General features: G+C 38.7%; 1 protein-coding gene across 5 annotated transcripts in view; it reads left to right on the top strand.

Annotated features, from left to right (window-relative positions):
• Positions 1-24746, top strand: part of CASK (calcium/calmodulin dependent serine protein kinase) — a 220299-nt gene that overhangs the window by 33043 nt on the left and 162510 nt on the right. For all 5 annotated transcript variants that reach the window (XM_059816928.1, XM_059816721.1, XM_059816994.1 and 2 more), the window contains exon 2: positions 24358-24470. In XM_059816928.1, the coding sequence (XP_059672911.1) occupies positions 24358-24470 (113 nt within the window). The remainder of the gene's footprint in view (positions 1-24357; positions 24471-24746) is intronic.

The raw sequence follows: 24746 nt of genomic DNA, 5'->3' as shown, positions 1-24746 counted from the left end.
GAATTGCAAGATTATTTCAGGAAGCTGTTATGCCTAAAATAACCTCTGAACTTGTGTAATTGCAGAAGTGCAGTGTGGGTGGTCTAATTGAGAATGAAATACAGGTTTTGGAGAGGTTTCTTTATGATCATCTAATTGCATACTAAAGCATATTAAGATTTCGTGACTATTTCAATAGCTGTTTGTAGGAACAGCAAAAAGGTTTTGTTTCTGGGTTTTGTATTGTGTGATTCTCAGCTATATTAAAAATAGTTTTGAATGATAGGTTAATTCTTTGCATCTAAACTTTAGGCAAAAGTGAATTAGCTTTTGACAGAAGAGAAGTCATGGAATGTCAATTTTGCTTTTATACTAGTGAGATACTAGCTTTACTTTTATAATTAAGTTTCTGACTGGAGTAATCTTAGTGATAGCAGTGGCTGTAATTTTAATTTGTGTAAAATCAGAGAGTATCAGTATAAAAGAGAAGCCAAACCTGTTTTGTAAATAGGATTGTTCAAAAGTTTTTAAGACCTGTCTGGTTCTGCTAGCAATCTTTTGTCCTTTAACATTGATAAACACTCGAGTTATGCTTTCATTTCTTTATTTCAAGCTGGTTGAAGTAACTTTTGTTTCTGAAAGAGGTGATCCTTCCAGTGACCAGAAGAGAACTGAAAACCGACTCATCTAAGCCCAGTTCTTTGTGATGGGTTGTTTTTCACTACGTACATTTCTTACCTGTCTGTCCTGTGTCCACACAACTGCCAATGCCAATACAAGGAACCTGGCAGAAATGCATGCCTGGAAGGGCAGGATTTCCTCATTTGATGACTACCTGTATAATGGTTCATCTTAAAGCAGTCATCAAGCCATAGTCCAGGTGGCAGCTGGAGTCACTTTTGGCATCTGTCCAACTTTTCTGCTCTTGAAAAAGATCCAGAGGTGCAGTAGAGCACAGGAAAGTCACTGAAGTCTGGCCAAAATAACCTGCTTGTGTGTAAATGAGGTGCATACTTGTCTAGCATGGAAAGCTGTCTGCTTGTGCTGCAAATTCATGTTAAGTAATAGTGTTTTTTTAATTGGTGCTATCATTTTTGACCCAATATGGTACCTAAATTGCATTTACATTACAGTAAGGCATGTATTAAAATGTTTATACTTTTTTTTATAGTAAGTTTGTCTTCTGTTTGTTATTTGATGCATTGAGGGCAGGAAATAAGCACTTATGATCTATATTTTAGGTGCAAAGAAGCAGTCTGAACTCTAACGTGTAAAAAATTGTAAAATAATACACCATAGAGTGTATTTTTCAGTTTTGATAAATATCATAGTACCAAGACATGCATAAGCATTGCATTCTCAGCTTTGCTACTTACATATCCAGGAATAATCTTTTTGTTGTAATTTCTGGATAGCTAATTGGCTAAATAAGCTTTGGCCATAAATTGTTTGCTAAAATTCTGAACAGTGCTTGCAAAAGCTACTTGTCCGTGGCAGAAGAGAGATGATTCTAGAGGCAAGGTGGTGATAAAAGCTGCAGATACATGCAGAACCTGGAACTTACGTTTCAAAAACTATTTTTTAAAAAAATCTCTTATGTGTGAAAATAAATTTCTTACAGGTAATCTAGTTCAGTACTTGTGTCTTAAAGCACCAGAAGCAGCACAGAACTGATTGACATTCTCCAGAGAGGAACTGGATATCTTGCAGGTGTTAATCTTGGTTGAACTTGTTGATAATTTTTTGAACTGTGAAGATTTGCAATTTCATCAGGTTTTTTTTAACCCTTGTTGCTTGGTAGAGCTATGTTTATAAGTGTAGCAGAGACAGTTGGTGAAGAATGATAACAGTTATGTGCTAGAGAATTTGACTTTTGCAGTCAGCTTGAATCTCTCAACTTGTTCCTGCCTTAAGGAGGTGTCCTTGTCCATTGCAATACCTATATGTATGGGACTGGGGTGAAGGGCTGTCAAACCTACTGTATAGGCAGAGATTCAGTATGCCCAGCATTTTATTATAAATAGCCCATTCTGTGTTTGGCAGAATGGTTGTAGAAGGGGGTTAGAAGCCCTTGAGAGCTATTAACAGACTGCTGCTCCTACAGTCTGTCCAATGCATAACCTGTTCTCTGGTTGCTCTTGGGAAGGAAGGTTGCTGGGAAAGCAGCCAGTCTTGAAAGACTTCTGTTCAGATACAGTGTGAATGTTTTTGCACCCTGTATTGAATTGTGAAGACTATGTAGCTTTGTCATTCAGTCACAGTTGTAATGTTCAACCACTTTGGTGTGGCCTATGTTGATCTTAAGGTGCAAAGAAAGATGCTATGTGTAAGTGTGTAAGGCAAGCAGTCAGCTTAAAATTGAAAATAATGCATTTCCAGGAACTCTAGTTGATAACCTGTGACTGACTTCTTTTTCTTTCTGATTTTCATGTTTTTGAGTGTTTAGGTTTTATGGAGAACTCTTTTATTATGTTACAAATATGTAGAATATATGAGAAAAAATTTGCTAAAACTGTAGCTCTTGCTGATAGGAAGTGCCTCCATTAATAAGGCAACGTTAGTCAATTACTGAAGGAGCTTTTTCTAAAGATTTGCAGAGAATATGGTAGTTTTGGGTGCTGCAAGGTGGATAACAGAAGAACTGTCATGGCTCTGTCAAACTTCATGACCATACAGAGGAGAAGAATTTTAAGAGCTTGCTACGAAGTTCTAATAAGAAGGAGGTCTTGAGCAGATTCTAATCTGTTGCTGTATAGGCAGCTCTATTTGTTTTCATAGCTTTCGACATAACTTTTGCAAACAGTAGAAGAGAAGAATGCTCTGAGAAAAGAAGCATCATCCATTTGTATTTACTCTTTCCTGGTAAATTTGTGATATCCATGTTTCTTTCCCAGTGTACGTGAAAGCACAGGAGCTAGCTTTTTCTCTGCTGGTGTCACAGCGCTCCTTAAATTCTGAATGAAAACCTGCATAAACTGCTGTTTTCTTCCCCCAAAGTGGTCTTATTTGCTCTCAGTAGGGCAACTGGAAACTTAATTTAGGCAGATTATGATGTAGCTTTTAAAATGTTTGGGGTTTTTTAGAGAAATTTAAAAAGATACGGGGATTCTCCTATAAAATATTGGTAGATGGCAAACTTACATAGCTCTACATTTCACTCATGCCTCCTGAAGAATTGAGAGGTCAAGGAGCAACGTCCCCTGTGATCTTCTTCTGTAACTGATATCAAGGGTTTACCTGGGGAGAGGGAACATGAATACCAGATATCATTGCGTACTTACAGTGTGCTCTTGTGAATATGTATGCATATCAACATAGAAACGTAACTGATTTTCAAAGCCTTTAGCATGCCTTTTCTGTAAGAACTTCAGAAACTAGACTTCTGTGCTACTTGGATAATTTATTTTTTTTTAATCTTGCCTATGGATTTAAATAGCTATCAGTTGTTGAAAATGGTCTGTATTCTAAATGTATTCTGCTGTTTCATTTCTGCTGTCTGTAGAGGAATTTTTTTTAAACTTAAATTCAGTGCCTGCTGTTCCTATAGAAAGATCTGATGCACAACATAAAAATATTGATTAAAATATTTGTGTAGGATTGTCTTTTGTGAGATTGTGATCTGAAGCTAAACCTTTTTCAATAGATGTGAAAGATGGATAGGGAAACAGAGAAGACAAGACATAACTGTGCATTCTAACCAAAAATCCAAATCTGCGCTTGACTAAAATACGATAAAGAAAGTCTTTATTATGAATCATGAATATAGACTTTGCAAAACTGGAATGGGCTCCTTGTGTTGCTGTTGAGCTTGCAATTTGTAGAAGTGGAGTTTTCTATGTGCTTGAGACAGTTACTCTTGAGAATTACGCAGCAGTAATTGCTAGGAGGAATGGTAAATTTCAGTAATGCACTGGGTTTACAGTTTTATTGGAATTTAATTCTTTTAACTTTCCTGAACAAACAAGAAAATTTCTATCCTTGTTTTTCTGTTTGTACTAATGGGTGAAAAGAGTAAAGAACGTGGGACAGCTAGTGAAAGAGGTTCTATCAGTTGACAGGCTGACAAGAGGTATCAAAGTCAATCCTGCTGAATTGGTTTTTGCTGTTCTGTGAAGCTAAATCTTGAGATGCTTCATAGACATAAGCACTTCTTCTCTCTTGTAGCAAACTAAGATCTGTGACTGATGAATTTCGCTCAGCTATAGCTTTTGCAGGATGGATTAAATTGTTGTCTGATCAGCAACTACATTGTTGATAAATGCGACTGAACACTACCAAATTTATTATCAGGTCTTAAATTATTGGGGTTTTGACTCATTGTCAACACATTACACAAGATGTTTTTGTGCTGGTGTGCTACAATAATTAAAATATGTAACTTTAAGGTAGTGAAAATTTATACCTCAGACATGTGCATTTTATGCAAGAGTGGATGGAACTGAAAACTTAAAACTTATAAGGATGCTTTTATCAGGCTTTTTTTCAGAATGAGATAACTTTATCTGGTAACTTTCTGTTGTGACCATGAGCAGGCTTGCATACTTGGGCTTTGCAGAACAAGAACTCCAGTAGAATGAAATATAGAAGAATGATGTGAGCTATTTAATTATGGCACAATAACTCAGTCTCAAATTAAGTATTTTTGGAGAAGAAAACGAGATTTCAAAAGTGTTTGCAAAAGATTTGACTTGAACATATGTTGGAATTGCTTTGGCATACCGCAGCTCTGGGGCCCCCAGCATAAGGAGGACATGGATGTATTGTAGCTAGTCCAGAGGAGGGCCACGAAGATGATGAGAGGGCTGGAGCATCTCTCCTATGAGGACAGGCTGAGAGAGTTGGGGCTGTTCAGCCTGGAGAAGAGAAGGCTCCAGGGAGACCTTATAGCAGCCTTCCAGTACCTGAAGGGGGCCTACAAGAAAGCTGGAGAGGGACTTTTTACAAGGGCATATAGTGATAGGACAAGGGGTGATGGCTTTAAGCTGGAAGAGGGTAGATGTAGATTAGATATAAGGAAGAAATTCTTCACTATGAGAGTGGTGAGACACTGGAACAGGTTGTCCAGAGAAGTTGTGGATGTCCCAACCCTGGAAGTGTTCAAGGACAGGTTGGATGGGGCTTTGGGCAACCTGGTGTAGTAGAAGGTGTCCCTGCCCATGGCAGGGGGGTTGGAACTAGATGATCTTTAAGGTCCCTTCCAACCCAAACCATTTTATGATTCTATGATTTTAATACTCTGTGTGTGTGTGTACATATATGGGGGAGAGGTTTTTGTGTGTGTATGTGTATGCATCATGTATATCTATGCCAATTTATATTGTTAACAATGTACTCATTCAACTACCTCAACTGAAATTCCATGGAAAGGCTAGGTCCAGCTTGGATATCTCCTTGAAGTTGCTGTTATTTTGAGTGAGTGTTTTGAATGTTATAGCAGTTTTGCCAAGGAATTGGGTATAGGAATTCCTCATGGTATGCAGGAATCACTGCTCTAAAATATGTTGCCACATGTTCATTTTAGTGTGAAACTTAGTTTAGTACTATCAGCCAATAAAGTTTCCATCTGCAGGGGTATTGCTGAGCTTCTGATGAAGCCATAATTTATTATAAGAGTTTATCTGGGGATGCCACAGACATTAAAGTAAGTTGGAAACTAAAATATGCAGCTGAGCTAAGAGCAAAACTCTTATTCTGACAGTTACCTGAACAAGTAGATTTTGTATCTAAATGACTGAATACAAAACAGCCTGATTAAAATTCCCTTTTAATTCTGGTATTGCAAGATGTGAAAGCTACTTTCTGACATCAGTTTTTTATTTTCTTTTGTTGCTCTGTATTTGCCATCATTCTTTGATTCTTATGCTGAACCAGGTGTACTAGTAAGCTACAAGAAGTATGTCTCCTGCTCTCATTTCTGTGCTAAAGTCTAGGGTTGTGATACCACTTTTTGCCTTGCTCCTTCCTCTTGGGATCCTGAATTCCACCATCTCATGTTCCTGCAGCAAAGGCTGCCCCTGATCTTCATGAGTTGGTTCTTGTTTGTAACTCTGAGGTTTCAACAGACCATCTCCCCTCATTGTTTCCTCAATCACTTGTTTCAGGAAGTGTGCTCGAGAAACCTCCTGGATTGCCTGCACCCTACTGCTTTGTCCCTCCAGCAGATATACCAGGGTGTTTAAAGTTCCCCATGAGGACCACGGCCTGCAAACATGAGGCTTCTTCCAGTTCTCTGAAAAAGACCTCATCTGCTTCATGGAATAGAGCCTGCTAGAGGATATGTCAAAACATGCGGAAAGCAGAGAGGTGATTAGAGACAGCCAACATGGCTTTACCAAGGGCAAATCGTGCCTGACTAATCTAGTGGCCTTCTATGATGGAGTGACTGCATCAGCAGACAAGGGAAGAGCTACAGATGTCATCTACCTAGACTTCTGTAAGGCCTTTCATACAGTCCTTCGCAACGTTCTTGCCTCTAAATTGGAGAGAGGTGGTTTTGACAGATGGACTGTTAGATGGATAAGGAATTGGCTGGATGGCTGCATACAAAGTTACAGTCAATGGCTAAATATCCAAGTGGAAACCAGTAGTGAGTGATGTCGCTCAACAGTCCGTACTGGGACCAGTACTATTTAACATCTTCATCAATGACATAGGCAGTGGGATTGAATGCATCTTCAGCAAGTTTGCAGATGACACCAAGCTGAGTGGTGAAGTTGGTTCCCTAGAGGGATGGGATGCCATCCAGAGGGACCTTGACAGGCTTGAGGAGTAGGCCTGTGCAAATCACATGAAGTTCAACAAGTCCAAGTACAAGGTCCTGCACGCAGGTCAGGGTAATCCTCAGTATCAATACAGACTGGGAGATTAATGGATTGAGAGCAGCCCTGCAGAGAAGGACTTGGGGATACTCGTGGACAAAAAATAGGACATGAGCCAGCCATGTGTGCTGGCAGCCCAGAAAGCCAATCATATTCTGGACTGCATAAAAAGAACTGTGGCCAGCAGGTCAAGGGAGGTGATTCTGCCCCTCTGCTCTGCTCTCATGGGACCCTACCTGGAGTACTGTGTCCAGTTCTGGAGTCCCCAGCATAAGAAAGACATGAACCTGTTGGAGCGAGTCCAGAGGAGGGCCACAAATATGGTCAGGGGGCTAGAGCACTTCCTCTATGAAGAAAGGCTGAGGAAGTTGCGGTTGTTCAGCGTGGAGAAGAGAAGGCTCCAGTGAGACTTTATTGCAGTCTCTCAGTATGTAAATGGGGCTTATAAGAAAGATGGGGACAGACTTTTTAGTAGCGACTGTAGTGACAAGAGAAGGGGCAATGGTTTTAAACTGGAAGAGAGTAGGTTTAGATTGGACATAAGGAAGAAATTTTTTACTGTGAGGGTGGTGAGGCACTGGAACAGGTTGCTTAGAGAAGTGGATACCCCATTACAGGAGGTGTTCAAGGTCAGGTCGGATGGAGCTTTGAGCAACCTGATCTAGTGAAAGATGTCCCTGCCCATGGCAGCGGGGGTTGGACTAGATGACCTTTAAAAGTCCCTTCGAACCCAAACCATCCTATGATTCTGCATTTTCCTGACCAGGCAGTCTGTAGCATACACCCACCACAGTGTCTCCCATATTGGTTATATGCTAATCCTGACCCATAATCTGTCTCCTGACCTCTCATCAGTCCCAAGGCAGAGCTACACACGTGAAGTTGCTCTCTTACATAAAGAGCAACTCCCCCTCCTTACTGTCCCAGCCTGTCCTTTCTAAAGCCTTGTACCCACCCATTGCAGCAGTCCAGCTGTGTGAGCCAGCCCACCATGTTTTTGTGAAACAAATGAGACTGTATCCTTGCACCTGCACACACACATCTGACTCTTCATGTTAATTCCCCATGTGGCATGAGTTATTGTATAGGCACTTCAGAAAAGCACCTAGTTGTGGTGCTTTCCCAGAAGAGCTGTCCCTGTGCTGTTCTGTAGGTGCTTCCTTATATACTAAGCTTGAAATCGGTCATTACAAGGTCTCTGCTGTCTGTATCACCCTGCTCACTTTGGTCCTCATTTCCCTTCCCTGTCATTCCTAGCGTAAAACTTCCCTTTACCAGGATGACCACCCTGTTGGCAAAAATGCTTTTTGCCCTACTTGGGTGGAAACTGTCACTTCCTAGAAGTCCTTGATCCTTGAAGAGGATCCCATGCTCCTAAAAACCAAATAAATCCTTGTTGTCAACTTCAGCTGCACAATCAGTTGCCCATTAGTATGCCTTAAAAACTGCTGGATGGGTGTTTGAACGGAATAAGATTTCATTAAAGCTTTAAGGTTTGGTTTTAGTTTTCACTTGTATATGTTTGACCCAAAGTATTGGATGTTGGGTATTTATATTTTTACATCTTTACAAGTAGGGTTGTACAGTTATTTGAAAACCCTGCCAACAGGAAGTTGCTTTCTGTGGTTGAGTAATACTCTATGTATTCTCTGCGATCTATAGTGCTTCTCTTTGTCTCTTTCTCTTGAAATTATTTGGACTAGAGAAGCATAATGAAGAAAAAACAGTATCATAATTTGATTTCTTCTTCCCATTTCCCGCTCCCCCATCCTCAACTGCCAGTGCTTTTCTCCTCATTCACTTTTTCCTAAATGTTGCCTTTCTTAGCAGTTTACTTCTGGTTCTGTGTTGTATAGCCCTAATTCATCTAAAAATATGGTTAGACTTAAATTTACAATGAAATTCCTAGTATAAAGCAGGAGGGTGCTATGGTAGGGTTCTGTAGCACATGTTCATATGTTTAGTCCAAAAGCAATTTGTAGTTTTAAATCCTAGTTTTGTTCAAATTTGTAACCTCAGTGTTTGAATACTTGGGATTCTTCATAGCTCCAAGAATGTGCCATCATTCAAACCATAGTACTAGATAAATTCTCTATTTTTGCTTTCTTTTAAAAAGACAGGGAAGTTGGTGTGGATATGTGCTTACTCCTTTGTCTGTATATAGCCCAGAACAAAGCTGGAAGCTGCATTTCTACTGCTGGGCACCTTTCTGGTGACAGCAGTAGCAGCTGCCACCAGCTACTTGTGGCAGCCAAGCAAGCTAAGCTTGGGAATGCCTCAAATAGGCAGCAGCAAGTTTCTTACTGAACAGTCTCCTAATTCTTTTTTAGGACTTCTGCCAATGTCACTAGACATTGTATTTATTTATTTATTTTTTAAACATCAGTACACAGGTGGTTTGGTGCTTTGAGACAGTAATTTAGGGAATGACTTTGATTCTGTGGTCCAAATCAGGGACCACAGCATTTATTGCTGCAGTTGAAATCACTTTTAGTTTGATTTGAATTTAGAGTGACATAACTGAAAGAATACTTTGACTTTTTGCTTGTTGGTGTGAGAATATGTAAAGAAACAAACTGACATCTACTCTTGGACCCAAGGTGTTGCTCATCGCTTCATTTCACTATTCAGTCCTTGAATAAAGTAAATAAAGGGCAGCTGGAAACTGATGAAATGTCAGATGCTCTTCCTGACCTGGACCATGAATTCAACTTCCTATATTTGTCAATGTCCCAAAGGTCAAATAATCACTTGCAGGAGTGTGGGATCTTTCGTCGTGTGCACCTTATATGGTCACGCAGAGATGGAGTCAGTGGTCTGATTCCTATAATTTCATAATTCCAGGAATAATTTGTAGTTTGGTCGTTTTAAAAAAGCAGTAATAAACCCCTTGTCCTCTCCTGGCAGGTTGCTAGCACCCCTGTGCTATCTTCACATGGGTACTGGCACAAACTCTAGTACAACTGTGTCGCAGAGCTGACTGGGAAATTGATCCAGGCAGATTTTCCTTTTTTGTAATGAAAAAAGGAAGACTATTAAATGTGGCTTTTAAGTAAAGGCTTTACATTTAGGTTGTTAACAGTTCTATTACATGTTTAGCAATTAGAAAAATAATGTTGTGGGCTTTTCAGTAAAGAAATTGTGAAATGATCATACGATACATTATGCTATATGTCTATTAATAATTGTGTTGTAGATGATTATGGTTTATATAGTAATAATTGTCCTGTAGTTAATACAAGATATTTTGTATGGTAGAGTCTTTCTAATGACAAGATCATGCTAAGGAGAGACCTTTAACTTTAAATTTAGCACATGAAGAGAAGAGTTGAATTTAAAGTTCATTAACAATTGTTTTACAGGAAGCTGGTATCTCATGTTTAAATACTTAGGGTATTTGTTACTTTTACGAACAACAGTGGTTAATTTTCCTACTATACTTATATAAGAATATACCTTCCAAATATTAAGTGAATAGCCCTATATAGTTTTAAAGGTTTTTCATGTAGTTGGGAGGGAGCGTTGATCTGCTCGAGGGTCGGAAGGCTCTGCAGAGGGATCTGGACAGGCTGGATCGATGGGCCGAGGCCAATTGGATGAAGTTCAACAAGGCCAAGTGCCGGGTTCTGCATTTCAGTCACAACAACCCCATGCAAAGCTACAGGATTGGGGACGAGTGGCTGGAAAGCTGCCCTGCGGAAAAGGACCTGGGGGTGTTGATTGACAGCCGGCTGAATATGAGCCAGCAGTGTGCCCAGGTGGCCAAGAAGGCCAACGGCATCCTGGCCTGTATCAGAAATGGTGTGGCCAGCAGGAGTAGGGAGGTGATCGTGCCTCTGTACTCGGCGCTGGTGAGGCCGCACCTCGAATACAGTGTTCAGTTTTGGGCCCCTCACTACAAGAAGGACATTGAGGTGCTGGAACGTGTCCAGAGAAGGGCGACGAAGCTGGTGAGGGGTCTGGAGCACAAGTCTTGTGAGGAGCGGCTGAGGGAAGTGGGGTTGTTCAGCCTGGAGAAGAGAAGTCTGAGGGGAGACCTCATCGCTCTCTACAGTTGCTTGAAAGGGGGTTGCAGAGAGGTGGGTGTTGGTCTCTTCTCCCAAGTGACGAGTGACAGGACAAGAGGAAATGGCCTCAAGTTGCGCCAGGGGAGATACAGACTGGATATTAGGAAAAATTTCTTTACTGAGAGAGTGGTAACACAGTGGAATAGACTGCCCAGGGAGGTAGTGGAGTCACCCTTCCCGGAGGTATTCAAGGAGCGTGTGGATGTGGCATTGTGGGATGTGGCTTGATGGGCATGGTGCTGTGTGGTGTGGGTGGGTTTTTTTGTGTGGTGGTTTTTTGTGTGGGGGGTTTTTTTGTGGTGGCGTTTTTTTTTTTTTATGGTTGGACTTGATGATCTTACAGGACTTTTCCAACCTCAGCGATTCTGTGATTCTATGATTAGCTTTTTCCAAGACATCTTTAATTTTTTGAAGTTAGTGAGAGAGATGACATTTGTAAATAAACTACTAAAAAGTAACTTGTTTAAAGTTTAGGAAAAGGCTGAACTAGTACAAATGGTATAGACTTCAGTCTGCAGAAGAGGAGGCTGAGGGGAGACCTTATCACTCTCTACAACTACCTGAAAGGAGGTTGCAGAGAGGTGGGTGTTGGTCTCTTCTCCCAAGTGACTAGCGACAGGACAAGAGGAAATGGCCTCAAGTTGCGCCAGGGGAGGTTCCGGCTGGATATTAGGAAAAATTTCTTTACTGAGAGAGTGGTGAAACACTGGAACAGGCTGCCCAGGGAAGTGGTGGAGTCACCATCCCTGGAGGCGTTCAAGGAATGTGTGGATGTGGCATTGTGAGACATGGTTTAATGGGCATGGTGGTGTTTGTTGGTCGATGGTTGGACTTGATGATCTTACAGGTCTTTTCCAACCTTCGTGATTCTGTGATTCTGTGACTAATGTTTTTTTCATACAGATATCTAGGCTGTTGAAATGCAATCTGTACTTTTAAAAAATTTAAAAAAACACACCCTGACTTTAAAAGTAGTTTATATGCATTAAATTTATAAAAATACAGGGAACTACTGTTCAGAAACCTAACAGATCCAGATGGAAGAGAGAAACTAAATTTTCTTATCTTCTCTGTGTCAGATTTTTCATTCCAGTATGTTGTTGAAAGCTTCAGATTTCAAGAGGTCAGAATTCATTCATTTCTCCCCTAGAGAGAGAATTCAACAACCGTCTATGAATATTATAACTAGGAATTTTTTTCCCAATACTCAGCTGAACGTTCTTAATAAATCCCATAATCCTTCCACAATTTAAAATGTTATGAATCACCCTAAAGGCTGATGATTTGAGTCATAAATTCAATTTTTGAAATACTGGAAGTCTTCCAACATCTTTAAAAGAAAATGTCAAGTATTTATGTGTTCCTTCACTTCATACATGATCTTGATGACAACGTATGTAATTTAATACTAATCTGCATACTTTTGAGACACACAGGACAGACTGTCTTTTCAGGATACTTTTCGTTTTCCTAACACATGAAGGTGTTTGGCAGTTCAGAGGCCAAAGTCCTGTAAGAAGTACAGGAAGCTGTCTGTCTGGATCAAGATTCTTTGGATAATTTAGCTTGACTGATCAGTGCTGCACCAGAGAACTTTCTCACTTAGAAACTTAGTCTCTCTCGCTGACCTCAGTAACTTCTATTTGTTGGTTCCAAAGGGTCTTGTGAATGCACACAGAAATATCCTTGAGGCCATGATTTTAAGTGACAGTTAAACTGAACTGAGATGATTATTTTTTTTAATGCAAAATGTAAATATTGAGCTATACAGGAAGCAATTTTGATTGAACTGATTACCAGAATAAATTCTGGTTAGATTCAGGTATTGGTTTTGTGGGAGATACGAATTTCTTGTGTGTGTGTGTTTTAAAAATATTGTTTTGTTTGACCATTGCTATCTTTCAAGTTTGAGACTTAACTATTGTGTAGGTAAGCAAATTAAATGGGAGTTTTGCTGTTAGTCAGATATAGGGAAGATATTCTGACCTTTTGCGTATATTACAGTATAAAGGTGACACACTTTTAATTCTGAGGAACTGTCATAAGTTACATAGCCTCCTTTAAATACTGTTGTTATTTCCAACAAAAATATTAAGTTTCTTCTCTACTTCTGTGGTGGCCTATATGAGTCCGTTGTATCTTTCTCCATTCACATGTACGTGTAGGAAACTTATGATTTTTGTATTGCAGCACTGTTGAGGCAGCTGAATTGCGGTGGTGTATTCCAAGCAATGAGAAAACCCCTTCTATCAGACAGATCTGCTAGTGCTTCCCTCTCACTTCCCTGTTGTAGTTTGGGTTGCTGGTTTCTTTAAAACAAAAAAAAAAAGATTACAGTACCATAAATGGGAAGTATTCCATAATGGACTAAAGAGGAAATGAAAACAGGGCATTCAAAGAGGAAATAGTGAAAAAAGTGAAGTTTTCTCACTGCTCAGTTTTGGATTAGTTGTCTGTCAGGTTATTTTAAAAGAAAAAACTAATTGGACTGTAGTGATTAAACTATGCTTTTTTTGATGCAACATTTGAGTATAATTGCTGCAAAGGAGGATCTGGACATCATCCAGAAAGGAAAAAAAAAAAGACTATAGTAGTGGAAATTACGAACGTCTAAATACAGGATCCACCACTTGAGAACACAAAAACTAGTAACAGGCTTTGGGGTAGGCTAAGGCTGGTTGGTTGGAAACAACTGAGGAGAAGAATGCAGCTATACTAGGTGGCCATATGATGTAGGTGTGGAGAAGGTGAGTACAGGGTTGTACCAGGCACAATATTTTCGGCAGAGAAGAAACATTGTGCAAACTTTTGCTAAGACCTCATCTGGAGTACTACTCACAATTCTGGTTGCTTTTGTGAAGAAAAATTAAAACTGGAACAGATGTAGGGAAGAGATTCTGAAATGAGAGACCCTATCATTAAAAAGTGCATTTTGTTAGGCTTGGCAAAATCTGTGGGAGAGACAGAAGAGGAAGTAGTATGTGAGGTCAGTTCTGTTAGCAGGACTAATATATATAAAGTGGCCATTAATAATCTTAAAGTGGAAATTTAAAATAGAACCACAATGCAGGAGGGGGAGAGTAAAAGTAAGTCTTTTTACTTTCGGTTGTGGGGAGCGGTTGATGCATGTAAGTTCACCTGAGTGTTTAATCTCATGAAGAAATTTTTGGTAACAGTGGTGGCTGACATATTCCTATTCTTCTTTCTCATCTTGCTCTGTGTGCTATGTGTTGTTGAAAGCACTTGTAGTTGCAAGACAAAATATGCACAGTGGAGCCAGCTGTATGTGGATTTGCCTAAGACTTTCTCAGTTAGATGAGTTTCTTTACTTCATTGCACGATTGCATGTATGTTATATTAGTGCCGGTCCTACAGGTGGCTGTAGGACCATATGAAAAATCATTGTGGTCTGAGACTAGATTCACTTTTAGCAGCAGTGCTGCTTAAGCACCCCCTGTGTCCTAGCCATTTGTTCCTGGTTTTGACTGTCTTGACACAGCTCTTTGGGTAGCCATGCTTTAAGCCAAATCAAGAGACTGCTCTGGATGAAAAGTAACACAGTAAAAAATGGGAGAAGTGGTTTGTGTGGAATATTTGGGTGGTTTTTGCTGCTTCTTTGATTTAGTTCAGTGTAACCATACCAAAGCTGTTTCAGGACAACACAATAGCTAGAAGCGTTGCTGGTTTGGCCAGTACTGCTGTAGAAGAAGTGCTGGTGAAGCCACAGCCTGAGATGGAACAAGTCTGTGTTAATACATGAATGGGATAAAAACATTCTCTCAATGGGAAAAGAGAAAAGTAATGATCATTGTCTCTAGCTGATGAGACTGAAGATACTCTGCAACCTTTCTCTATTCTTTTGGAGGCAAAGCTATTATTTTTAATATACTCCCTTTTGTTCCTGTGATTGAAGTGCTCCTTTTAACACATTTGTTCATTCTTGCTGCTTTTCTTCTCACTGTTGAATGATTTCATACCTAATGTAGTTTTATAAATTTTTTTCCAGATTTCCTTCACTGCCTCCTGATCTTGTGCACTAGGTCTTTCTTCACAAAGAAGAGAAAGGGGCAAAAGATTTGGTCAGATATTAAAGGAGTCTGTTAGGAGAACAGCATCAGTTTTTCTGAACACTTTTGAACTGATGCTCTTGATTCAACTGCTGGTGTGTTGTATTTTTCTGTGAAGTATTACATAATGTTAGAGCATAAAAATAAAATTTTGGGGATTTTGATGCCATGCTTTTATTGCAGTATTTCCAGTGGGAATTTATCAGTGAACAAAGCTCTCCTTATTTCCCCCCTCTCCTGTTCAAGATGTAGGTTTTGTGCTTTGATTACCAGTCTCCACCTGCCCTAAATCACTTCTTGCATGAGATGTAGATTGTCACCTACCTTAAAATGAACCAGAGCACGATGGGAGAGTTATATTTGTCATCATTTCTTTACTGTGGGAGGACAGGATGTTTCATCTCAGCCTAACAAAACAATTTTCATTCTTCTTTCTAACCAACAGTTTAAAACCTGCACCATTTTCTGAGACTTTATAATTATTTATATCTCAGTTAAGAGAATGTCTCATAATTGTTCCAAAAAGCTTACAGGTCTTAACAAAAGTACCCTCACGATTCCTGCTACGGCTGCAGCTTTCAGACCAACTCTTTTAAGACCATGAGACCTATTACTACAATAACTGAAAGCAGAATTTGCTTGTCTATGTGCTGAGGTGAATAATTATTTGTAAATGGTTGTTTTCAGAGAGTGAGGTAGTTTCTGCTGTTTTCTCAAAAAAAAAAAAAGTAGTAACATGGTAGTATAATTTTTGATAGCAACAAGTAGATGTTCTGACAAAATTTATTAAGCATGTCCCTTCAGAAGTACCCTCCAGCCTAAATTCTTCTATAAGTCTATGAATAAAATGGGAGAATTTACAAGGATAAGGTCAGTGTTAACTAATCGTTATGGAATTCTGAAAATTAAGGGTATTGTAGTGTATGTGAACATAAAAGTATTTTCTGAATAGCTTGCATGTGAAAAATGCTCTTCATGACTGGTGCTGAAATTTTTATTTCATGGTAATAGAATAGAGAATCTAATGAGCATCTTATCTCAATGTTCTTCCTTTCCCATCCCCTCAATATTCCAGCCAGTCAATGTAAAATAAGAGTTGTTTACAAACTATAGATACATTAAAGATATTTTCACATACCAGCATCTGTTTATAGCATATGTATGCCTAAGAGATTTGGTAGATAGATACCTCATATATTAAAATGTAGAATGACTGATGAATTAATTCCTGCTTTTTTGCTTGATAAGAAGAAAAATCAGGCCACAAACTTACCATTTCTGTTGATAGAGGTTACAGATCAGTTAAGGATAGCTTCTGCAGTTCTTCTGCAGTTTCTTGTGGAAGGAAAGAAATGGTTAAGGGAAAAGAAAGGTTAAAAAGGCTGGAAGCTCCTCCTGTCTGCTCTCTCTTTTTCTCTGCGGTAGCTCTGCCAACGTTTTGGCGCTGAACGTAATCTTCTGTTGGTCTTTGCAGTTTTAGTTTTCATTTCCTCCATTTCTGTGTCAGATGAGGCTTTGAGGAGGGCTGAAAAAGTGGGTTCTAACAACACTGCAATGAGAGGAACGCTGTCGGAAGGGCAGTAGGTTTTAAGGAGGACCATAACTGGGTTTCTGGTCCACACTAGCAGCCAGTGCTTCTGACTGGAGTTGCTTCTGACAGTAGAAAGACTGAGTGGTAAGGTCATTCTGGGTGTCTAATTGGCTCTTATAGTGCACTGCATGGATATGATTATGCTTTTTTTTTAGCGTGTTTCCCACCCGTACCTCCCACCAGGTATTTCTATGTTGAATAGCCTAAGTTTAAGTTACTCCAGGTTTTTTTGACAAGTGTTTTCTCTGAAGTTTTTGTTCCTATGTAAAAAAGCTTGCCTAAGCATTTAAAATAGATGGTAGTTGAATATTTTTAAGCTGTAACAATAATTTCTTATAAATCATGTTTTATCACTTAGCTAATATGTTTTTAAATTCTTTAAATGCTCTTATTTACAAAATGCCTGCCATTTCCAAATCTTTTCTTGACTTTAGTTTCACTGTTTTTAAATTACCTGTTTCAAACCCTATCACTTTACTCAGTAGCCTTTCTCGAGTTAATTATTTACAAAATCATTAGAAAAGAAAATCTACATTGTACTCAAATATTATGTAAGCATGATGATTGAGTACTTTCAAAGGTGTTTAAGTGATCATGTCTCACAAAAATGATCATGAAGGTGAAGGAAGACCTGTGAGGTTATTTGTTTTTATTTTTTTTCCTACCTTAGAACCACAGCTTCGGTACTCTGTATGATTTTTTTTTTCTGTTGGATTAATATTAGAAAGTATGTACCCATATTGGACTGAGATCCAGTGAACTGCTGTCTTGTGCTGTGTTCTTTGTATGTTTTATCCTAAAGCTGAGTTAAAATTCAGACTTGGTTTTGAAGATGTGAACTGTCAAAGCATACCTGTGATAGAAACGTTGCTGCTTGGGAACTCAGTTTTGTGACTTGTACAGGGATATCTGATTTTCCAGAGAAGTATTACATCTTCAACCCAAATGTTTTTCTGTGCCACAGTCATATAAATGCAGTATTTTAAATTTTCATTTGAGAATAAAACAAAAAATGTCTACCCAACATTGTCAGTGAAGTTTTTTTAAATGTGGATGCCCTCTAATCCAATGTGCTAGTTCACAGAGAGATTCAATCACTGTTTTAAGCTGCAGTTACATGTGCAAATGGACTGATACAGTGACTACCTGCAGGTTTAAATAATGTTGGAAATACTTAATTTTCCAAAGAGGTTCACTTCAGTCAAAGGGAAAAGTAAAGAACAAGTATATGTTATAAATGGCATGGTTGAGTGAAAAGGGAAAGAGATCTCTTTAAAATGTGGTTGTAATTTGCTTTCTTTACAACAACTTTCGTCAATTTGGATGCAATTGTTTTGGAAGTATTAACCACATTAGTGCAAAGCAGTGTTGTCTGCTGCTTAGGTAAGCAAATGCATAGCCTTTAAATGAAAAAAAAAAAAAAAATTTGGGTATATATGTCTTTTCTTATGTGACTTTGTATACATTTATAGTATCTTAATGCAACAAACTGACATAATCCCTTCTAGGAAACATTGATCTTCCATTTAAAATGTTGAATAAAGGTAACATTAAGACCTGTATTGCATGTTTGTCGTGGTTTAAGCCCAGCCGGACTAATCACCACACAGCTGCTCACTCACTCCCCTTCCTCAACTGGACAGGAGAGAGAAAATATGAAGAAAAGGCTCGTAGGTCGAGATAAGGACATAGGGAGATCACTCACCAACTACCATCATGGGCAAAACAGACTTGACTTGGGGAAATTAGTTTAATTTATTACCAATCAAAATCAGAGTAGGATAATGAGAAGTAAAACCAAATCTTAAAAAAACAACACCTTCCCCCCACCCCTCCCTTCTTCCCGGGCTCAACTTCACTCCCGATTTTCTACCTCTCCCCCCGAGTGGCGCAGGGGGACAGGGAATGGGGGTTGCAGTCAGTTCATCACACGTTGTTTCTGCCGCTCCTTCCTCCTCACACTCTTTCCCTGCTCCAGCGTGGGGTCCCTCCCACGGGAGACAGTTCTCCACGAACTTCTCCAACGTGGGTTCTTCCCACGGGCTGCAGTTCTTCATGAACTGCTCCAGCATGGGTCCGTTCCACGGGGTGCACTCCTTCAGGAACAGACTGCTCCAGCGTGGGTCCCCCGCGGGATCGCAAGTCCTGCCAGCAAACCTGCTCCAGTGTGGGCTCCTCTCTCCACGGCTCCACAGGTCCTGCCAGGAGCCTGCTCCAGCATGGGCTTCCCACAGGATCACAGCCTCCTTCGGGCATCCACCAGCTCCAGCGTGGGGTCCTCCACGGGCTGCAGGTGGATATCTGCTCCACCATGGACCTCCATGGGCTGCAGGGACACAGCCTGCCTCACCATGGTCTTCACCACGGGCTGCAGGAGAATCTCTGCTTTGGTGCCTGGAGCACCTCCTCCCCCTCCTTCTTCACTGACCTTGGTGTCTGCGGAGTTGTTTCTCTCACATATTCTCACTCCTCTCTCCTCCGGCTGCCGCTTCCCGGTTTTTCCCCCCTTCTTAAATATGTTATCACAGAGGCGCTACCACTGTTGCTGATTAGCTCGGCCCTAGCCAGTGGCAGATCCGTCTTGAAGTCGGCTGGCATTGGCTCTATCAGGCATAGGAGAAGCTTCTAGCAGCTTCTCACAGAAGCCACCCCTGTAGCCCCCCCTGCTACCAAAGCACTGCCACGCAAACCCAATACACATGTTTCAGGTTCTTAATAGTTGAGCCCAGTTAAATAAGAAAAAGGAGTCTAAGGCCTTTTACTTCTAAATGGAAGCTCTTTTTAAAGGAGCACTCTGTTCATTGGAAGAGATGTTCACTATTGTTGGTTTTACTGACAAAATGTTCAACTTGTATTTCTTACTTCTTTTTTTTAACTTAAATTAATGAAACTGAATTTGAGAGCCAAAATGTATTGGTTTATATTAAGTTCTCAAAAAATTGTGACTCACTTGGGAGAGGTGTTGAGCAAATTCTTAGTGGTCTGATATGTAAATGACTTAAAATCTGAAGTTTTGGGGTTCTGAAGCATAGAAGTTCAGAAAGCATCTTTATAGCATCCGACAGTAGGAACTCCATTCCCACAGGTCAACTCAGTTCATTCAGGACATGGAAAGGAAACAGGCTGTAGTTACTGGTTGCAAGTATTTGTGCTTGTTAGGAATCAACAAGGAATATTTTAATCACAAACAGTTCTCATTCTTGCACACCAGCATGGATTGGAGGAAAGGGGAAAGGAGGCAGAACAGACAGACAAACCAACAAGATTCTAGTATAAAAAAATAAAGTTTGCAAAATACTGGCTTATGATCTTTATCTTTGAAGTCCTAATGACATACACTAAGTAAAATAATTGAAAGTGAAGGAGATGATAAAAAAGGCTTTGATGGTCTCAAATTTCTAGGATTTAGTTCTAATTCAGGTGTTGTACTCCTGAAGGAGAGAGTAATTAATAATTGATAATTTATTTTATTCAAGTTTGTATCTAGCTGATATAAAATTAACTGTTCTGTGCTAGACAGTAAAGCTGATCACCAGAAAATAGTTTCACTAGGGTTAAGGTTACATCAGGACCTGCCCTGCTTACTCACTCAAAATTTTGGAAGCAGGAAATGAACTGGTTATGAGGCATCTCTTCAGCATTCCTATCTACTTTTTTATGGCCTACATGTAATCAATAACCTCCTTTAATAATGTATTGTAATACTTTGATTTCCATCTGCAGTAGAAGCAAAAATCAGCATGCACCCCAACTTCAGTTTGAGAAAATACATTTTGCTTTTTGGTATACATTGCAGGTGGGACTCAAAGTATTGCAGGTGTTGAAATGTGCTGCTGCCAGTGTTGACAAATTATCAGTGAAGAAATCACCTGTCCTTACTCCTTGCATATTTTAATTATTTTCATACTTTGAGCTACTGTAGTCTGTTGTGTGCATGCTAATTGCAGTGAAAGATTTTGAAAGCTTGGTGGGAAGCGAGAGGATGGGTCTGAAACCAAAGATTAGCATACCTCGGCAGGTATGTCTGTTAAGGGTAGCACAGAGAGAAATGAAATATGAAACACATTACATTATAATTTTAGTTTCTATGACTGTTGCAAGATGAATTCTTATTACGCAACTTAACTCAATTCCTCCAATTTAATAAACAAGTAGTCTGATCTACCTATAACAGTTTTGATGATCTGTATCAGAGTTACAGTTGTTCCTTCCCTGATCTACATCACCTCCGTATTTTACATCTGTATAATTTGAGCTGCAGGGTTACTAAAATGAGCTATAGAAATTGTCATTTAGTGACAGACACAACTGTTGAATAGCTCCTTGTCTCATTTGAGAGATGAAATATTGTAGTCCTTTTCCTGACTGAGTGTGATTTTAGTGCTGAGACTGAGGTTAGCCTGAAAGACTTTTGTTACTTAACTTCCAAATAAGGTTTGAAACTACTATGTTAGGAAGCACGGATTTTTGTTTTCTGACTCAGATTAGACAGTATCACTGTGGGCTATTACAACTTTATTTGTGAAATTGCTGTGTTTCATTGCAGCTATGAGGAAAAAGTCAAAAAGCTAACTGCAACCATAATTTATTTAAAAACTCCTTTCTGTTAATTGGCATGTGGAAGCAATTGTGTCTGTTTAATTGATGAGGGCACCTCTCATGAGTGTTTTAAAATTACCTAAAATTGGAAAATTCAAGCCTTTATTGTGTTGCTTTTGTCATGGAATGTATTAATCTAATGTATCGTCATAACATATAGTATTTTGAGAGAGCTTGAATATGAGAGAGCTAGTTTTGATAAAGTTGGAAATCTGAGGCTTGTAAATAGCTGAATCTTCAGGTTATGTTTAAAAATCTTTTGATTTCTATAGGAAACTCTAAACTGGTGTATTTTTTTAATAGAATTAGTTCACTGTGAGCATCACTGAACTCTTCTGTGCTTTACTACACCTTTGATATACTTAAGAGTCTTTGGCATTCTTCATTCTAAGTAGAGAAGGCTCTGTTAAAACCATAGCTAAGTTTCAATATGGCCATAAAGGTTGCGGCTGTATGGATGTCTCTTGTACCCTCTCTGTTACAGGAATGAATAAAATGCTTAATATTTTGTCCCAGACTTAATAATGCAGGAAGGAAATTGCTCAAGTCAGCGTTCTAAAATGTTAATACATAATGGAAAGAAAAATAAGTCATGGTTACAAGAGAGAAAGGTAGGGGTGACCACAAGTCTGATTCCTCTTGGAGCTACAGTTTGTATGCTCCTTTTTGATTTATGATTCTTCCAACTATCTCTCCTTGTCTGCCTGAAGTATATTCATATATTCAAGTGGGTGGGCAAGCTCTCCAGTCCAGACTTGAGAAAACCAGGAAATCTAGAAGTAGCTTGGTCACCAGCAAGAAATATTTACATTCATAAAATTTATGTGAATGAACAGAAGTCAGCAGTCTACCTATAAGTAAGGATACGGTCTTGTCAGGCATCTCTAAACTCTAGTGATCTACCATTCTGTATCAGATTATGTTAAAAGTGTTATTTAATGTCTTCACAAAGGCTTAGGGTGGGGAAAAAACAATGTGAATGAAAAGAATGAAAAGAAAAAGGGTAATTTTGATGAAAAACATTTATTTTCTAGTGGGAGTCACCATCACTGGAGGTGGTCAAGGAACATGTGGACGTGGCATTGTGGGACATGGTTTAGTGGGTTGATAGTTGGACTTGATCTTACAGGTCTTTTCCAACCTTAATGATTCTCTGATTCTGTGATAATTTGTGGCAATTATGAATGAAAACGAGTATTGCCAATGTTACTCCAAAGCTGTGGTTTAGGTTTTGAAATGTTTTTAAATTACCGTAATTTAAATGTGTTTATACTATTTTAAAGCAATTTTACTTTGACAGGTGCTGAAAGAGTAGGCAGAGACTTGGGATAAGAAGGTGACACTGATCTGTATACAATGGGACTTTTTATTAAAAAGATTACTTTTTGAAATATGGGGGAAGGATACCAAGTCAATAGCTGTAGTCCTTCAGATGCCAAATGAAGTCAGTTGGTCTTTTGCATTTACAGATGGAAGTGGATTTGTATGTATGAGAGTCTTAATTGACCATCTTTTTAAAAATATCTGTGGTAACTGTTGGTAAAAGACCAGATACTAAATAAAAGTGGGGTGTGGATTCAGAAGAGAAAATAGCTATCAGTATGGGGGATTTCATTGTATGTTAGGAGGAAGGAAAGAGGCGTTTTCTTGTATAGTTAGTTCTGTTTGAGCACATCAGCATAATTCACATGTATATAGTTGTGCTAATAAATATTTTCGTTGTTTGTGAATATTTAGATTGTGATTCATTGACTGGTGTTGGTATTCATGTTCTGTGTCAGAAATTATGCTGTTTCAAGAAATCTTTGCAAGTATGTTGTTTAAAGAGTACAAAAACTGAATTTTAGCTATGGGAGTACAGGTTTGGTAGTGTGATGAATTACATCCTTTGAATCATCCGGTACATAAAGGAATACCAAAAGCCAGTTATAAAGGTTTGTAAGTGCCCTCAGAGGGACATTTCTCCCTTTTCAGGGAACCTTTTGTTTTGAGAATTGTGTTGCTTTGTAATCTCATTGCTCAGAAACCTGTGAACTAACTTCCAATTCACTGCTTGAATGGAAGAATTTGTCTTTTAAGCTATATTTAAGCGTTTATTTCACTCAACAGGTGAATGTTCACTCAGTAGATGAACTTCTGAACAAAGGCTATTTCCGTCCTCAAATTTTCCCTTGCATCTTTTTCAGAAGACCTTCGAATGGATTTCTTTAGAACTATCGTTTATTAAATAAGTAGCAGTAAAAAAGAATTGATTTGCCACAGCTGTTGCAGTCCTGAAACAATCCTATTTTGTTTTCATAACCTATTAATTTTTCCTGTTTGAAAGCTTGATCTACCGTAATTATTTGATTGTACTGTTTGTTGTTAACATTGGATGGAAGATTCCATATTTTCAGTCAAGGCACCAAGTACTTAAATCATCTACTAAAAGAAGCTTTCAAAAATGCATATTGGTGGTGATGGTTTTTAAAAGGTTGCCATTGTTCTAACTCGTGTTTTGGCAAATGTAATTTAAATTTTGAAAAATAACTAGCTTTTTATTAGTTGAGTGCAATACTAACATCTGTCTGAAGTAATTTTAATAAATCTTTTTATCTGTAACTTTTGGGGGGGTTCTTTAAGTGCCATAGATGAGAGAAAATTACAAACTTTTGTGGAATTTCGAAGTATTGTAATGGAGGTTGTTTAGATCTAGTGGTGTCAAATAAGCTCAAAATAAACCTAGTTTGTGTAAAACAAACAAACAAATAAAAAAACCCAAACCGCATCACTTAACAATTTTATTACTCTTATCATTGTTTTGAAGGAATATCCTTTCAGTTGTTTCAGATAGTAATTTCTAAACTCTAGTTTAGGACTGAAAGCAAGAATGTGTTTATCGCCTCTATTTTTTTTCCCTATTTGGATTATGCATCAAAATAAAGTCCACTTAGATTTTAATAATAATGTCAGTATATTACACAAGGTTTCTAAGCCTTTCTAAACTGGCAGTGTAAGATAATATGTCTTTAATATAGGAAAATACAAAACTCATTTGGTGTTCTTTACACTAATCTGTAGTTAAAATTATTAATTTCACATTTAATGGGCAGCAAGGATGAGAGGTATAAACTTCTGTGTAAATACTACACTTGAATGTTGGAATCTAAACTTAGTTTAGAAATAACAGAATTGTAGCTCAACACATAAAAGAGAACACGTCATTTATTGCTGTTTTCTGTGTGTGTGTGTTTCAGGGGTCCATTCAGCGTTGTGCGGCGATGTATCAACAGGGAAACAGGGCAACAGTTTGCTGTAAAGATTGTCGATGTAGCAAAATTCACTTCAAGTCCTGGATTAAGCACAGAAGGTAAGAATGAAAAATTAAGCAAATTCTAAGCAGACAGTTTTTTTGATTTGTCAACCTTTTTCTATGTTTGCTTGCTTTGTAAGATCCTTTCTGGTTTGTATTTTGTAGAAGTTTTAAAGCAAAGTCTTATATCTCAGATTTAACTTGATTTAACTTATTGCATACATTTCTAATCTTTAGTAGTTCCTACAGCTATTCAGTTGTGTTGATAAATATTAGAAAGAATAGTAAGTGTATACTAACTCTAAGCTATTGCTATTTCTGTTTGGATTTTTT

The sequence above is a fragment of the Gavia stellata genome, chromosome 1 (genome assembly GCF_030936135.1).
Source record: "Gavia stellata isolate bGavSte3 chromosome 1, bGavSte3.hap2, whole genome shotgun sequence".
Lineage (NCBI taxonomy): Eukaryota > Metazoa > Chordata > Aves > Gaviiformes > Gaviidae > Gavia > Gavia stellata.
The sequence above is the reverse complement of the archived record's forward strand: the minus strand, read 5'-3'. Positions and strand labels throughout refer to the sequence as shown.